Source organism: Siniperca chuatsi, linkage group LG5 (genome assembly GCF_020085105.1).
Source record: "Siniperca chuatsi isolate FFG_IHB_CAS linkage group LG5, ASM2008510v1, whole genome shotgun sequence".
NCBI classification, from domain to species: Eukaryota; Metazoa; Chordata; class Actinopteri; order Centrarchiformes; family Sinipercidae; genus Siniperca; species Siniperca chuatsi.
In genome coordinates this window covers 11,707,366-11,723,738 of record NC_058046.1, presented here as the reverse complement: position 1 = coordinate 11,723,738, position 16,373 = coordinate 11,707,366, and the positions used below count along the sequence as shown (strand labels likewise).

Sequence of the window (16,373 nt, the reverse complement as noted above, 5' to 3'; positions counted from 1 at the left end):
CCATCACTTGTCACAGAAACTTGACCCTGATCACATAGGCCCCTGGGCCTTGGGGCAGGTAATGCTGTACATGAATATGTTAAGGTGGTGGAGGGGAGATGGAATTTACCTCACAAACTGAGAGTAAACATGATAGATTTTATTGTATGTGGGATACAGGTTTATGGTTATTGTGGATATTTAGCTTTGTTTAATTTGTGTGTTTGTGCATATACATTTTTGACCAATGAAAATATTATACGGATCATACATACAAGAGAAAAAAAAATACAAGAATGCTGCTAGACTCCTAAAATAGAAACACCAGCCAGCCACCATAACACTACTTTTGGAAAATGGGTCCGTCTTGATTTAGCATTTAAAAATAAGTCTCACCCAAATTAAGCCGTTGAATTACGAGTTTATGAGGTGTCCCTGAAGGCGCCATCATCAAACAGCTGCCTGTTTGCGCATGCTCGCCGTGAGATATGAATAACTCCAGTGTATGGGTAGAAAGGTGAAGAAGACAATAATATCTGAGCTCAGTGTCTGAATACAAACAGCGAGTAACAACACTAACGTGGACTTTTACCTTCTACCGCTTCTAGAAAAGTAACAGGGACTCATTTGAATCGTTAAATAAGCACAGCGGGTCGCTAATATTTTGTTTACGTACAGTTGTTTATTCCTACGCACGTTGTTTTAACTGTGTTGACACTTCGTAATGTTGTCATCGACATTTATAAAGTTTGTCACGTGTGAAGACAGTATTTTTCATCAATGAAATGGGATTTACCGGCGCGAGGTAAGTGTCCGTGGGGCTGTACGTCAGTTTCAGTTGGAAAATCAACCTCTTGAACCCGCTCGGATACTTTAACGCGTTTATCCATGGAGTCTGTTGGGAAGTTTGAGTTCAGCAGGAAAGACCTGATTGGTCACGGCGCCTTTGCAGTTGTGTTCAAAGGCAGACATAAAGAGGTACGTTTTATATCTGAGACAAATTTGTATTTGTCTGGTCATTGTTGATAAATGTAAGGCTGGTGTATTTATATCCTGCTTTTTTGACCTTTTTTTTTACCTTCAAAGAAGCGTGACTGGGAAGTTGCTGTGAAGTGTATCAACAAGAAAAACTTGGCCAAATCACAGTCTCTGCTTGGCAAAGAAATCAAAATATTGAAGGTAACAAGTTGACTTTTGCCATTTTGCCATACATTCTGTGTTTCTCTGTGTACCTTTAACTAGTATGTTTTTCCCTCCTCTTCTAGGAACTGAAACATGAAAATATTGTCAGACTACTTGACTATCAGGTAAAGATGCCCCCCCCCACACACACACACACACATGCAATGCAGCAGACTTTTCTGCCACATGTTGCAAATGTTGACATCTTGCCACAACATTGAACGTCATTCGCTCATGTGATATAGATTTGGCTGTCGGATGTTGTAGTTTTTCATGGGGCTTGCAACCTCAATGACCTGAAGTGGAGCTGTAGTTTATGTTTCTTCAATTATTCTAAAACAGTGAAAAGTGGGCACATGATATATATCCAATCTGAACATGATATTGATTCCTCTGTAGGGTGTCTTACTGTATGCCAAATGACTAAATAAATATCCTTAAACTTTTTAACAGGTCACACATACAGTAGCACAGGACATTAACCATTTGCTTGGATGTGAGTTTGCGTGACTGTGTGTGCCTTCCTCTTCTCACCTTACTAACACCTGCCAGACAGCCAGACAGGGGTGAGCTGATCTCTTACTGTTTCTAACAGATGGCAGGGTGCAGCCGGTTAAACAATGGCTTATAAAACACAGCGTCTGAGTAGCGTCTCACAGCAGGCACCCACCAGCACACAAGGCTAATGACTTTAGATGATGCACTCTAGGTCAGGCTGCAGGAGCCTTTTGTAGACAACAATGTGTTAATTTATCCGGCATTGACACAACCTGCACTCTCTATTATCTGTTATAGTGATACTTACTACATCGTAATAGCCATAAAGTCTTATTTATTCAATAGTACAAGTGGTAAACACTCCAGTTTCACACAGACCCTACTAGCTTTAACTTGGTTATGTAAAAGACAAACAAGAGGCAACTTGCTCACTCACTCATTACCTTCTAGTCAAATCAGGTAAGAATGACACCCTAAACTGGTTGATTCAGGTGCCCAGAGCTGGACAGGGGCCATGATGGGGTAAAGTTTCAGGCACCCGAGTTAGCTGTTGTCAGGGGTCCCAGAATTTCTAGAAGCACCGCTAGTGACGGGCCAAAAAGTTAACTCAGTCTAAGAAATGAGCTGGTGTCACTTGTTATGTAATGGGGCACAGCTGCTAAGACATTGATGGATTGTTGGAATAAGTCACAATTCCCCAACTCTCTACATTAAATAAACATGATGTATTTATTACCATTCATCAGTTCAGTAACTTTTTTATCTGATTCTTAGCATTAATGTGTTTCAGTTACTATTGCTTTGATCATTTGCATTTTATCTGGTTTTATCAACAGGAAATGGGAGGATGTGTGTATCTTGTCATGGAGGTACGTTGTTTTAGACGAGAATACCTGGTCTGTTTTCATGTGGAAATGCAAATCACATTCACTAACAAGGCAGCATTGTCAAAGCATCTATTAAGACTTGTCTTTCTCGTCTTTTCAGTACTGCAATGGAGGCGACCTGGCAGAATACCTTCACTGTAAGTTTGCTACATCATGCAGGGTTTAATATAGTTCATGTCTCACTGCTATAAAGTTTTCTGTTTCACCTGTGGTCAAAGCAAAAAAGGGGACATCACTCCTCACTGTTGCACTAGAGGATCAAACTTACAGTTTGTTACTTGTAAATATGTTTGGAGCAGCTTACTGTTGTATTGGCAGGTCAGTTAGGTGTTTAAGAGGCTTGGCTAAGCTTTTTCAGTGTTTTGAAGGAATAATAGGATTTTGAGGAGGCAAAGCAGAACAACCATAGAATTCAGGTTTAAGGTTCCAACAGGTCTGTGGGTAAATTATTACTAATACTTTCAAGTGCTTAACCCAGATAAAATTAAACTTCTAGAATTTGCTTGTGATGAAGCATTTTCCAAGGTTTTTCCTACAAATGATGTAGAAACCAAGTACAAAATGAGTGGCCAAAAATAGCAGCTTTTATTTTTCATGTCGTTTCATTGCTTTCCGTGCACCTTGGGATTTCACCACTTTTAAATTCTCAGAATGGAATGATAAAAGAACTTTTCTCACTAAAAAATTTCTCCCGCCTCAAGTTTCAAACCCTGTTTCAAAATATGATGACACGGCTGTGGGCATGGAGTTGATTTTTCTCAAGCTAAATTTACCTTGTTGGTGTCGATGTGTCTATTTAAATGCTGATGTGGAGTGTTGGTCTAATTCCGCCACCGTGCCAGCGTCTCTTATTTTGTAGACTTACCCATTCTGTGTCCCTGCCAAGGTGGCACATCAAGCTATTTGCAGCATTCAGTCACACTTAGCAAGCACCCACATGACCTCATCCATCTGTCCCTCACTTATCCGGTGGAAAAACACTGCAGCTATAAATACTGGATGTACTGAGGGTTTGGGGGCAGGGTGCTGGCATGTCAGACGGCCTTGACATTAATATCCAAATGAAGCTCCATCGTAAACAAAATTCTCTTCCACAAAGTATGACAGCAGTGACGCTGATGTGATTAGAGTTGTGCATCTTCACCTCACACCATATTGGAGTTTCTGGTGAGAGTGTAAGAACAATCAAGGTAAATCTAATTTGTAAGTAAGATCAAGGGCTGCAACTAACAATTATTTTCATTATTATTAATCTGTTGGTCCATAAAATGTCAGAAAATAGTGAAAACTTCCCAATACAATTTCCCAAAGCCTAAGCCTACATACTCTTATTGTTTTGTCTGACCAACAGTCAAAAATCCAAAAATTTGTCATTTGATATCATAGAAGACTAGAAAAAGACAAAACTATTCACGTTTGAGAAGCAGAAACCTGTAAATATTTGGCATTTGTGCGTAAAAAGTGACAAACGATTGATCAATAGTCAAAATAGTACCAGTTAATGTTCTGTTGATCGACTAATATCGATTAATCAACTAATTGATTCATCTTTAAAAATATCTGGTTGCTAATAGGCTACAATAACTTTTTAATCTATATACTGCCAGGGTAACTTCCTCCTGGATCGTCTTATGTATTTCGTCCCTCTGACCCTCAGCTAAGGGCACGTTAAGTGAGGACACCATCCGCGTATTCCTGCAGCAGATCGCTCAGGCCATGAAGGTCCTGCAGAGCAAAGGCATCCTCCACAGAGACCTCAAACCCCAGAACATCTTGCTCTGCCACCCAGAGGGACGCAGGTCCAGTTCCATCAATACCTGCATTAAGATAGGTAACGACTTCACTCAGCAGAGTATCAGAAGAACTGAATTTACAGTATGTCTATGAAAATGTGTTGGTTTAAGGTACTCGCACACACACACACACACACACTACTGTATGTCCATCACCTTATTTTTCTCACCCTCCAGCTGACTTTGGGTTTGCACGTCATCTCCAGACAAACACTATGGCAGCCACGCTGTGTGGCTCTCCCATGTACATGGTGAGTATTAAGGTCTCTTACTCTGGTTTCCCGTGCCAACAAGGTATAATGTCACTGTGTATCTAAGCTGTAATCTGTGTTTGTCTGGACACAGGCTCCTGAGGTCATCATGTCCCAGAACTATGATGCCAAGGCCGATCTGTGGAGCATAGGTACTATTGTGTACCAGTGTCTGACTGGAAAGGCACCATTTCATGTGAGTGGCACTTAAAAGCACACAAATATGCAGATACATATGTAAATGGGTTTAGCAATTCGTTTCCCTTACATAATCACAAATACTTATGAAATAGTTTTGCTTTAGTTTCTAGGAAGGGCGTTATTGACAACACAAAACTGAACATGATGCACCCCTGTCACAACACAGAGAAACAACATGATCACCAATGCAACCTTTAAATAAACCACCTGCCTGCTGGGTGACTCTCCCTGGTCTCCAGTGTTGCTAGTTGGAAAATGCTGGAACAGCTTGACTGCTTGTTAGGAAAGAGTCTTGTTTACATAAGGTGGGCATGCGGAAATGGCTGTGAGCCATTTCTCTGGACCCATAGTAAATATTGTTTCACATCCCTGGGTATTACTTTACACTGTTCATGAAGCTGCTCAAATCAAACTGTTGAACTGTTGCCTCAGTAGTGATTCATGTACAGACGCGTGCATGTTTTGTCTCTTCTTTGGTCTCCTCTTTGTCTGAAGTCCATTTTTATCTCTATGTGTTAGCAGTTAAAGAAGAAGAAACATTCTGTTGTTTGACCTTTTGCACCTATTGAGGTTATTTATGTTGCAGTTTCCTTGAAAGCATTTTGAGAATGAGAGGCAAGATTTCTATTTCTGCCAGGCAGGTCAGTGAGTTGAGATAAGTCGAAGGGTCAGTGTGAGGTTAGCTGTTGCTGCTGATGATGGTGATGTTTACTTAGCTGGCGTAGCTGGCATCTCCAAGCATTCCACTTTGCCGTCAGTGGGATCATCAAATACCCACATATTATTTATGTTTGGATTATATGCACTGTGGCATAACACATATTTGTAAGGATGCAGGTGCATTCATTTGCATATGTTTATGTGTGTGTTTGTGTTTGTGTGTGTTTGTGTACAGGCCAGCACACCACAGGAGCTCCGTCTGTTTTATGAAAGCAACAGGACCCTCTTACCCAGGTTAGTGCACCCCTGGATTACCCCATGCCAACGCACATATACACTGTACATATGCAATGCACACAGTAGGATGATAGGAGGAGGGTGTAAACATGCATCACAGGGAGATCTGTCTTCTCTGCACTCCGTTTGTGAATGATTTTCACACACATGCAAGCGCACACACCACTAAAAATAATCCTGAGGGGGGCTGATCATGTAGAACTTTCTCGATCAGCCACTCACACACTGTTGATATTTGAAAATCTAACAAATGTATGATGCTAAATCTAGTGTCCTGCCTACTCTATGAGGTGTTGTCCATTTGTAATGTCAAACTCTATGTCTCTGCCTTGAAATCAATTGACAAATGCCTTTACAATCAGTTCTCTTGGCTATTTAAAGTCATTTTGAACACTGAATCTCTCATGTTCAGAACTTGGACCTGGAAAGCGTTCAAAGGGGTTTATGGATTGTTTTCACTGTCCTCATGGTGTACTTTGCCAGCCTGTGTAAGGCTCTTGGCCATGCTTATCTTTCGCAATGATAAAGCCGGGTGATAGGACAGGCCCTATTTGTGTGTAAGGAGGCATGGTTTGTTGTTTTCTTGTCATTCTATATATAACCTTCCCCCGAGCTGCCAGCTAGTGGCCTGCACGGCCATCATTTTCCACATGACCCACATAGCTCCACACAGACGTAAACACACAGGCACACAGTCTGTACTGACTCGGAGTGTCATGATGCCCTGAGGTTTTGCACTGAAGCCATAAATTTGATAACAATTTCACATATTTTACAGCTCACTCTGACCTTATGAAACACAAGTGACCTAAATATTATTTCTTTTAACTCCATATATATCAGCAACAAAATGCAAACGCAGTGAACACGCTGAAGCAGCAAGTTCAAAATATTATGCAGAGATTAACCCCCCAAATGGTTTACCCCTCTTCCTGGATTGTATTGTAAATAGGAAACCTTTGTATTTTCCCAGCATCCCAAAGGAGACTTCTAGTAACCTAAGACACCTACTGTTTGGGCTGCTGCAGAGAAACCACAAAGAACGGATCAGCTTTGGTGAGCCTCTGCCTGTTAACATTCAGAACCCCTTTTAATATTTACATTTTTAAAAGCTTGTCTTACATCTAAATCTTTACATTTACAGATGAGTTTTTCCACCATCCCTTTTTGGAGACGAGCTCGTCCACAAAGAAATGTACGGACTGTGTCTTGCTTGTCTAGTACAGCTTAGAATCAATAAAGGTGCTGTAGCCGGGGTCCTAACACAAGCACATTCATGTTTTTTTTGACAGGCTCTCCAGCTCCCGTGCTCTCCTACCGCAGTTCAGGCTCAGGCAGTTCCTCTAGCAGCTCTTCCACATCCCATCTGGCCTCCCCTCAAGTGCGTACACCTTTCTTTTGTGGATTTATAAAACTAAATGTAAAAGATGGTGAGCTAGAGAGGTAAAAGATGTGAAGTGAAAAAATTTAAAATGTGTATGTGTATTTGTTTCCCTGTAATTTATCATAGTTATATTTTACATTTGACTTTATTTTACACTTTCTTAGCATTCCGATGGAGAGATGCACCGACTTCAGCCCAAAGCACGGTATTCCCCTACACAGGACACTCCTGTCTTCCTGCTGAAAGAAATAGCCAATCAAGACGGTAGGAACACCTCATCTGACATAGTCACAGAAGACTATGTTATGGTGCCTGCCCAGTTTCCCAGTAAGACATCTAAGCCTCACTCTATAGATATCTTTTCTTCACATCAGCACAAGGAGTCTGACTATTTCTATTTTACCGCTTTGTAGGTGAGTGCACATGCGAGGTGGAAGTTGGGTCACCCATTGAGAGTTGCCTGATATACAGTGGGTGAGTAGTCACTCCAAGGGGTGCACAATATCATGTCAGTTAATCAGTATCAAGCAATAATTGTTAAGAATATGATGACAGTATATGGACTAATTTCAAATTCTGCTTGAGATATCACACCAATTTACTATGTGGATGATTCAAGTGTCCACACACATCACAAAACCATTTTTGAAAAAATAAATTAAAATCTCAGTTTCTTTGCTATAAACTCTTGTGGGGGTATAAGAAGCAGATATCTTCTTTTTGATACGTACAAAAACACAGTGACAGTCATCATCTTATAGGGAAGCTTCCAAGGATCCATCGGCTGTAGAAAGAATGCAGAACAGATTTGTTTAAAGATGTTATGCAAAATTAATGTTAGTTAATATTATTAATTTGTGTAATTTGACAGAGCTAACAAATATCTGTCTTTAGGACCACACTACTGGCTGAGAGAGGTCCTGGAGATGCAGGAAAGACACCTCCACCCTCTCCCCTGCTACACTCTCCCTCCAAGCCTGACAGGTAAGAGAAAGCCAAGCAGGTTTAGATTGTGGTGGGTTGAAGATGAAAGTGTTCTGAGATAGATTATTAAGTTGAGTGTGAGCATAAACCCAACAGTATGTTTAATCATTTTAATGTACAATATGAGAAATGATGGTTTTAGAACATTTGCATTTACTTTTTGTAAATTCCACTGCTATTTTTGATTTTCAAAATCACTCCGTACTGCGCATTCCTGTGTGTCTCATTCCTTTGCTTCCTCTTTCATCCATGCAGCAAGCCTGTTGAATTTGTTGGCCGTAACTGCAGCCGATCGGTGCCCATTCCTGTCCCAACTCAGATCCAAAACTACCAGCGTATGGAACAGAACCTGCAACCTGTCGGATTGCATGGCTCCACCAGGCATGTACAGCTGCTCAGCTGTCTTATCTCTGCACCCACCCCACCTCAGTGTCTTGTTATTACCCATTCTTTTCTGCCTTTGTCTGACTATGTCTCGTGTCATTCAGGGCCACACTCTGCTGTGCTGGCAGCAGCAGTGAAAGCTCCCCACAATGTGGAGGCTGTAGAGCTCCAGGTCCAGGATTTGTCCTCAACTCCCCAAGGCTAGCAACTGGAGGAGCCCGACCACAACAGTGCTCCCCACTAGGTAGGCATCTCAACCGGCTTTTGTTTTACTTATCTAGGGAGTGTTTGTTAAGCAGAGTTTGTTAGAGCATCTCCCGGTCACACTCCTACAGCTTATCACACTACATGGGAATTTGTCAGTGCATTGTCACTTGTTGTTAGCCACCAGGACCATTTCGGTGTTAACGAAAATTATTCCACCATCTGAAATATGTCATGTTCAGTACATTCCCAGAGTTGTTTTGTGAAGTGTTGCTATTTGATTTTACAACTTTCACTCTGCCTTACTCATCTAATTTTATTTAGGCCTTTTGACAACACCCAGAGAACATACCTGATCTTGTTTCATTCGATGTTAGCGATATTATGAGCAAAAGTGTTCCAGTGAACACTGATGAATTACTAAACAGGCCTAACTTACTGTTTCTGCTAATGTTTTAATCTTTATAAAACTCTGTACCCTAGTGGGAATGACCCCAAAGACCTCAGAGCAGACTCTCCCGCTCAGCACAAGAACTGGATTGCTCCACAGCTCTCCTTACGTGCAGGACACCTCTAGGCCCAAGGTCAGCTTCTAAAACTTCTATATTACAGAAACATATTTTGTCATCTACACACCATCATGTCAGTCAATTGTTGATATTTTTGTTTCACAATGCACACAGCACATTTCGTTTACCTCTCAGCAGCTCACACAATAGAATCAAATTGTTCTGAAATCAAACATTACCTAACTGTGCAGTATAAACGTTAGCAATTAAATTAGGTTTCAGAACTTTCCTTTTCAACAGCAGGTTCAATCAATAATGCCAAACCGAAACAAGACAGTCCCAGACCTGCAATCCCTTGACCCATCTCCTGCTTCCCAGACCAACCTCAACAGGAAATCAGCCAATAAAAAGGGCCCTTTTAAAAGGTCAGAACAGTATAATATTAATATATTACTATTAATCTAGTACATACATACATCTAATTTAGACTGTGCTATTCATATGAATTATACTGTCACACAGTATAAAAGATCTGCCACCTGATCAATTATTAAATGCTCTTGATGGTGTCTGTGGCTGTATTGAATGTCCAGATCACTGAGCACAGGCAGGCTGTCTGACATGCTACTGAAGGCGGCCTTTGGAGCTCACCTTTTTGAAGAGGGAAGTGACGAGAGCCTCAGCTGTGAGAAAAGCATGGATATAACAGGTACCAGTTCAAAGTAGTAGTAGTAGTTGAAGCTTTATGTAAGAATGAAATCAATGCCTATTGTGAAATAAACACACACATCATTGTGGAGGTAGAGTATTACTGTATGTTTGTAACATGCAGAAGTTACAAAGTGCCTATCTTGAGCTATCTACCGCAATGACCATGGCTGTGTCATTTAAGGGCCTGCAGTTCAGCTGGGCTACATTTTCTCTTCTTATTTGTTCCTACAGCTCCACCTACTGGTTGTCATAGAGGCTTTCAGTACTCAGACAGCCCACCTCCTGTAGTCTTCACAATGGGTTCTCCGTCCAAAGGAAACACTCTTCCTGATACCATGGTATCAAGGGTGTTCTCAGGTAAGTCCCTTAATTAAGTACAAGTATGAGTGATCCAATGAGGCTGCATTTTTATTATGTACTACTTTCTCCAGTTTCGAGTTCTTTTAGACCACTTATGCAAATTAGGTCAAGTGTAATTCTCCAATTAAAAAAATCTAAAGCAAAACACAAGTACTGAGAGGCCTTGTTAACCAGGTAAAATTTGAGGTAAATCATTTGAACTTTGGGCAGGTAAATAAAACAAACTGTGATTCTTCACAAACAAAGTTACAGTCTGGTGTTAGCCTAGTCCATTACATGGTGACACTTGTTAAAGGTTTATGTTTTTTTAATCAAAATAATAATGAAACAACACATAAGAGCCACCTGGTTGTAAACCTAAAACTTGTCATCAGTTACTCCCATGCTCTCTTCATTACTCAGGCTTAAGCTATATTTGTCTTTGTCTTAAATGCAGGCTCCCCCAGCTACATTAACTCAGCCTGGCTACTTAACAGTCGCCTTCTCCAGGGAGGAAGCCGTAGAAACAGTGAAACTGAAGCCATGGATGCTACTCCACACAGCAGTCCGATCTTTCACCCTCCAGAGCTCCCTGAAGATACACTGATGGAGGTACAGACAAATACTATGATGATTTGTGAGTTGAATTGTCCAGGTTGTTTTGAAGTTACAGACATAATGTACATTTGCAGATGAACGTAGAACAGACAAACTCAGATTCCACATGAACAGTTTCAGTATTTACATTGTTTTATCTGTTCCTTTCAAAGCAAGCTCATACAGATGCTCTGAGCGACCTGCGTTTCACCTTGGCTTTTGTCCACTGTGTCATGGAATTGGCTTCTTCTAAGGACCCAGGCCTGGATGCCATCAGCAGTCCTGATGTTTCCTTTCTAGAGCAGAGCTTGGTGACAGATCAGATCAGCCTTCTGAGTAAAGAATGGAGGTGGGTGGAATGAAGCTTTTCCTCAATTTTCTCAACATGTACCATAGCTCCCTTCCTTCACAAATCTTCGTGGGCCTGACTTCCGTTTCTTATGTGCATATTCCAGCTACGCAGAGCAGTTAGTGTTGTACATGAAGGCTGAAGAGTTTCTGTCATCAGCACTGCACACTGCTAAAGAGAATATCAAACAAGACCAACTCCTTCCCTCTGCCACAGTCAAACAAGGTGAGACTAGTGACATCTGGTTTTGAGTATCAAGCACTCACCTTTTGTAGACTTGAAAGGTATATGTTAAATGTTTGTAGTTTGTAGTCCTTCAGGAAGCTTGAAAGCATTGAAATTGCAGAGAGCAGCTTGACCCGTCCAGGTATTTTTGCTGTGGTAGTCTAACAGAGTGAGAAGTGGCGTTCCATGCTGAACCTTGATGACAAGTGTCAGTTTATAATTATTATAATAATGAAATTTCTTTGCATACTGTGTTTCCTCTGTACAGTGATCAGGAAGCTGAATGAATTGTACAAGAACTGTGTAGCATACTGTCGCTCCCTCAACCATCGGCTGCAGACCTTCTTGCTTGACAAACAGAAGCTTATAGACCGCTTCAATGGACTCACAGCAGAGAAGCTCATTTACAGCCACACTGTGCACATGGTGAGCTCACCTCACAGTAGGGGATGTTATTATTCACTCCAAATCGGATACTCTCCAGTGTGCATCTTTATCTTAGCCTTAATGTGTGTGTTCTTAATGCATTCAGGTACAGTCTGCTGCTTTAGATGAGATGTTCCACTACGGCACAGCATCAGTTCAGCGCTACCATAAAGCCCTTTTGCTGATGGAGGGTCTGTCCCGAATCATCACAGAGCAGAAGGACATTGACAGCATAGATAAATGTATGTGACAGCACTATGACACACAAACACCAGAAGGTATTAGCTTAAAATGCTAAAATCAGACCACATATGAATAGATTCGCTATGTGATCTTGCCTAGATCTTGACTAGATTTTATTCAGATCTAATCTGAATTTCTCAATCTCTCTGTTGTTCTCAGGTAAGCAGTGTATTGAGCGACGCCTTTCTGCTCTGCAGACTTAACAGTATCCGTGAGCTCTACAACTGCGTCCCAAGAAACTGCATTATCTTGCCTCATCCATCTCCCCTCAATGTAGATGGATCCTCCTAGACTGTCAATACACACAAGCACTTTGATTGGTCTTAAGGGAAATGACCACTGGAGCATCTGCTCTTATCCCACCACCCAGTCTGTAATCTTTACATAAATGCACAGAAAAAACTGAAAGTCCTGTTTTGGAGAAGTTCTTGAAGACAGTTTGTGTTATGATTGTTTGAATACTTTGATCAGGTAAATTGTTCTCAGTATTTGTTTTGTTACAGACTGTATATGTTAGTGTGTTGTTTTGTGTTTTGCACATAGAACAATCAGATTATATAATAACTGATTTGAAATGTGTTGTACTTTGAAACAAAGATCATTTAGTTGTTTTCAGTATTTGAAGCGTTTTTGTTATGTGTATAGTACAAGTTCACCGGCTAACAGGAGTCCAAATATTTTGGATGAGATGACCAAATACTGCAAATGTGTAGCAGTAATAGTAAAACTGCGCCTGCTTTTTGTTGTGGATGTAAAGGTAATGAAAGTATGTTTTGACCTCATACAGAATAATTGTCGTACAGTCATGTAGACTAGTAGTAGAAGTATATTTTGACATTTGAATGAGATTTTAGTTTTACACAGATCCAACAATGTCCCCCCTCAGGTGGTGATGTACTCAGTAATGATGAGGTACTTGTAGTGATATTAAGTGCCCACATTGCTCATGTTTATCTGCTGTTTTGTATGTGTGCACATTCAGCTGTTTGGATTAATGTAAAAAGATTGTTAATTTGTGAATTAATTTGTACATGATTTTTGCCTGATAGTACACTAGTTTATTACAATTACATATTCAATATTTTGTGAAAATTTTAGTGTTACAACACACGTTTGTTAGAATTTATCAAATTGCCTTTTCTACTTTTATTTTATGACTGCCTGTCAAATTTGCCAAAATAAGTTGTTACACACTGTGTGATAAAAAAAAATGTATTGTTAAAACTATGGAGTCTCTTCAAGTCTGTTTTAGTTTGCATGCTAAATCCGTAACTTGTGTCTTAGTATGCCACAATGTCTGACTTAAACTACAATTTTGACCGTAGAAGTTACAATTACACTTCCTGAATTCCAAGATCCAAATAATTTATTTAATTGGTGCATTAATATGTTTTTAAGAACTAACTACAAAAAATAAGATTTTTTACTGAAAATATTTATGTTTTGCTAATATTAACAGCAGGCCAACAACGTCGTCGATTCGTGGTATTACCGCTTCCTGGAGATTGAACGACATCCGGGTTACACAAAAGGTTGCGGCGGTCGCCATGTTGCTGAATGAAATTAGCTCCAAAACATTGACTAGCCGTTAGCAATATCGATATTTTATTTTTTCGCGGAAAAACATTTGTTACAGCATGTGACTTATTGTAAATATGACTTAGGATTTATGAAACTACTACAGAAGCCCCATTCCCTGTAAGTAACACCGCTGAGGTGATAAAATGTATGTATTCATTAGCAGCTGGCCTGCTAGCAATAACAAGCTAACACCATTAGCATTTGTTAGCACGCGTCCCGTAGCAAGGGTCATTGTAATTGCTGAAATGGCACAGACAGCATTATTACAGATGTTACGGATTAATATTTGTGATCTACTTGCAGTATATTTATTACCCAACCCTAAGCCCACACCGTAATATTCCTATACTTGCTACTTACTAGCTAGCTAGCGTTAGCTAACGTTACGCCCCGGAGCGAAACTGGAAGTGGGGGGCTTACACTAACGTCGTAACAAACAATGAAAATTTAAGCCAGTAACGTTACCCAGGAAATACTGTTATGTGTATGTTATATTTGTTGTAATTATAATGTCGTTATTGCGGTGTAAACACGAGTCTACAACAATTTCTCAACGCTGTAATTTACTGTAATAGGCCTAAAGTAACAGTGCACATCACCTGTATCGGTATATAACCTTTGTTTAAGATGCAGGTTGGCTATGGCTGATTCACAGCGGTAGATGAGACTAGATCAACCCCATAATTTCCATTACAGGACTATCTACATCTGGCAATATAGATATTTTGTCTAGCACTCGTTTGAAAGTATGCAGATGTAAAGATGGTGTGTAGCTATATTACGTTGAAGATGTGCTGTTAAAACCTTAATATATAACTTCTTGCAAGGTGCATGTTCCGGGCTTGAAGGTAACGGCCCTTGCCTTTTTTCCATTAACACGCCATTTCTGTAAGCAATAATCACATTGTAATATATGTGACAGGCCAGCTGTCAACCCTGAAGTGTACTGCCTTCTGTATTTCCAAATTACTTGGTGTAAATGTATTTGGACCCCTGTATGTGTGTATGTATTTAAAATTGGTTATGTATACTAGTTTAATAGAAGAAGTGGGTGAAATGGAGATAATTTTCTGTTAAATCAATTGAGAAATTGTTTGTAGATGAAATAACCAGACAATAATGTATGTTTTAGGTTAATCCAATGAATTGAATACCTGACAAATCAATCATCACAATGACTAAAATCAAATGAAAAAAATACACTTAATACACCCAGAGATAGTTAAAAATCTCTTATTGTTGTGCTTTGCTGTGCCTTTTCCACAGATTATTGTGTTTAGACATAGTAACAGTGTCACGCAATGCACCATGGAAGTGGATCACAGAATATGCAACGACAGCTCCAGAGATCCAAGTCTGTCAGTGGATCTGAAGCAGAGGAGCAGCAGCCCACCATGGCAGTTACACAGCAGCAAGCTACAGTTAACCACCCTCAATCTCCTGTGACCACATTTTCCTCTGCTGCCAGCCCCTCAGCACCCCAGTCACCCAATTATCAGATAATCATGAGTCGTAGCCCAGTCACTGGCCAGAACATGAACATCACATTACAAAATGTGGGACAGATGGTGACTGGTAACCAGCAGATCACCCTAACCCCACTCCCCATCCAGAACCCAGCATCCCCTGGCTTCCAGCATACTACACCTCAGTGGAGGTTTGAGCATGCTCCATCATCCTACATCCAAGTCACCTCACCTGTGCCCCAGCCCATGCAGCCCCAAAGTCCCACCCAGCACAGCCCAGTTCCTTTGCAAGGTGTGACAAGGCCAGGAGCAGGTGCAACTGCATTGGGTGTGTGTGGACAGAGTCCAACAAGATTTGTTGAAGCTGGTATGTTGGTGCGACAAATCAGTTTAGGCAGTCCATCGGGAAGTGGCCACTTTGTTTACCAGGAGGGGACCGGACTGGCCCAGATTGCCCCAGCCACACCTGGCCAGGTACAGCTGGCCTCTCCAGGAGCACCAGGCTCTGTGAGGGAACACCGGCTCTCTCAGCCTCACTCACAGACTGGAGGCACCATCCACCACCTTGGGCCTCAAAGTCCAGTAGCCACTGGCACTGCTCTTGCCACTCTGGGCAGCCCTGGTCACATCACCACTTCCAACCTACCTCCCCAGATCAGCAGTATCATTCAAGGACAGCTGGCACGCCCTATGATATTTGAGAAGACGCAACAGGGTGTGGTTGCTGGAGTAGGAACCACAGCCACAGCATCATTCAGTATACCCTGCTCCATTCCACCTTCTAGCCCATCCCTCACCAGTCCACCCCAAGGGATCCCCAACAATCCTCTTGCACCCACCAGCATGGCTGTGGGCACTATGAAGAAGCAGGTTCCCAAGAAGTTGGAGGAAATTGCTCCTTCTACTCCAGAGATTGCCCAGCTGAGAAAACACTGCTTGGAGCATCACACCAAGAAGATGGAGAGCCTGAAAGAAGTGTTCAAAGAATACCTGATTGAGCTTTTCTTTCTGCAACACCTCCAAGGGAACATGATGGACTACCTAGCTTTTAAGAAGAAGCCCTGTGTTCCCTTGTATACTTACTTGAGACAGAACGACTTGGACCTTGAAGATGAAGAGGAAGAAGAAGAACAATCTGAGGTCATTAATGATGAGGTATTACATTGGCTGGCTCTTAGTGTAAGATCAAGTAGGACTTTTACAATTAGAGAACTGTACATTCA

The 16,373-nt window shown here is 41.1% G+C and overlaps 2 protein-coding genes across 12 annotated transcripts in view; both read left to right on the top strand.

Annotated features, from left to right (window-relative positions):
- The first annotated feature begins 453 nt into the window (after window positions 1-453).
- ulk1a (unc-51 like autophagy activating kinase 1a) lies at window positions 454-13,327 on the top strand. 4 transcript variants are annotated; one of them, XM_044195567.1, is made up of 27 exons: window positions 454-957; window positions 1,066-1,158; window positions 1,245-1,286; window positions 2,496-2,528; window positions 2,647-2,683; window positions 4,204-4,377; window positions 4,517-4,590; window positions 4,685-4,786; window positions 5,687-5,745; window positions 6,722-6,804; window positions 6,893-6,943; window positions 7,041-7,129; window positions 7,297-7,459; window positions 7,546-7,606; window positions 8,027-8,116; window positions 8,372-8,497; window positions 8,605-8,744; window positions 9,188-9,288; window positions 9,517-9,638; window positions 9,807-9,922; window positions 10,156-10,281; window positions 10,721-10,875; window positions 11,034-11,209; window positions 11,316-11,434; window positions 11,703-11,860; window positions 11,967-12,102; window positions 12,263-13,327. In XM_044195567.1, exons 1-27 carry the CDS (start codon window positions 868-870, stop codon window positions 12,304-12,306), a joined length of 2,760 nt encoding a protein of 919 aa, XP_044051502.1. In that variant the 5' UTR covers window positions 454-867; the 3' UTR covers window positions 12,307-13,327. The 4 variants fall into 4 exon arrangements, with proteins under 4 accessions (XP_044051502.1, XP_044051503.1, XP_044051501.1 ...); XM_044195568.1 differs by having other exon boundaries at window positions 9,514-9,638; window positions 11,967-12,138; XM_044195566.1 differs by having other exon boundaries at window positions 455-957; window positions 9,514-9,638.
- Window positions 13,328-13,607: 280 nt separating this feature from the next.
- The window catches only part of ep400 (E1A binding protein p400), a 35,055-nt gene continuing 32,289 nt past the window's right edge, over window positions 13,608-16,373 (top strand). For 6 of the 8 annotated variants that reach the window (XM_044195564.1, XM_044195563.1, XM_044195565.1 and 3 more), the window contains exons 1-2: window positions 13,608-13,801; window positions 14,951-16,305. In XM_044195564.1, the coding sequence (XP_044051499.1) occupies window positions 14,986-16,305 (1,320 nt within the window). In that variant the 5' untranslated portion in view covers window positions 13,608-13,801; window positions 14,951-14,985. Of the gene's footprint in view, window positions 13,830-14,950; window positions 16,306-16,373 lie in introns of all 8 variants that reach the window. The other 2 variants (XM_044195562.1, XM_044195558.1) reach the window with 2 other exon arrangements.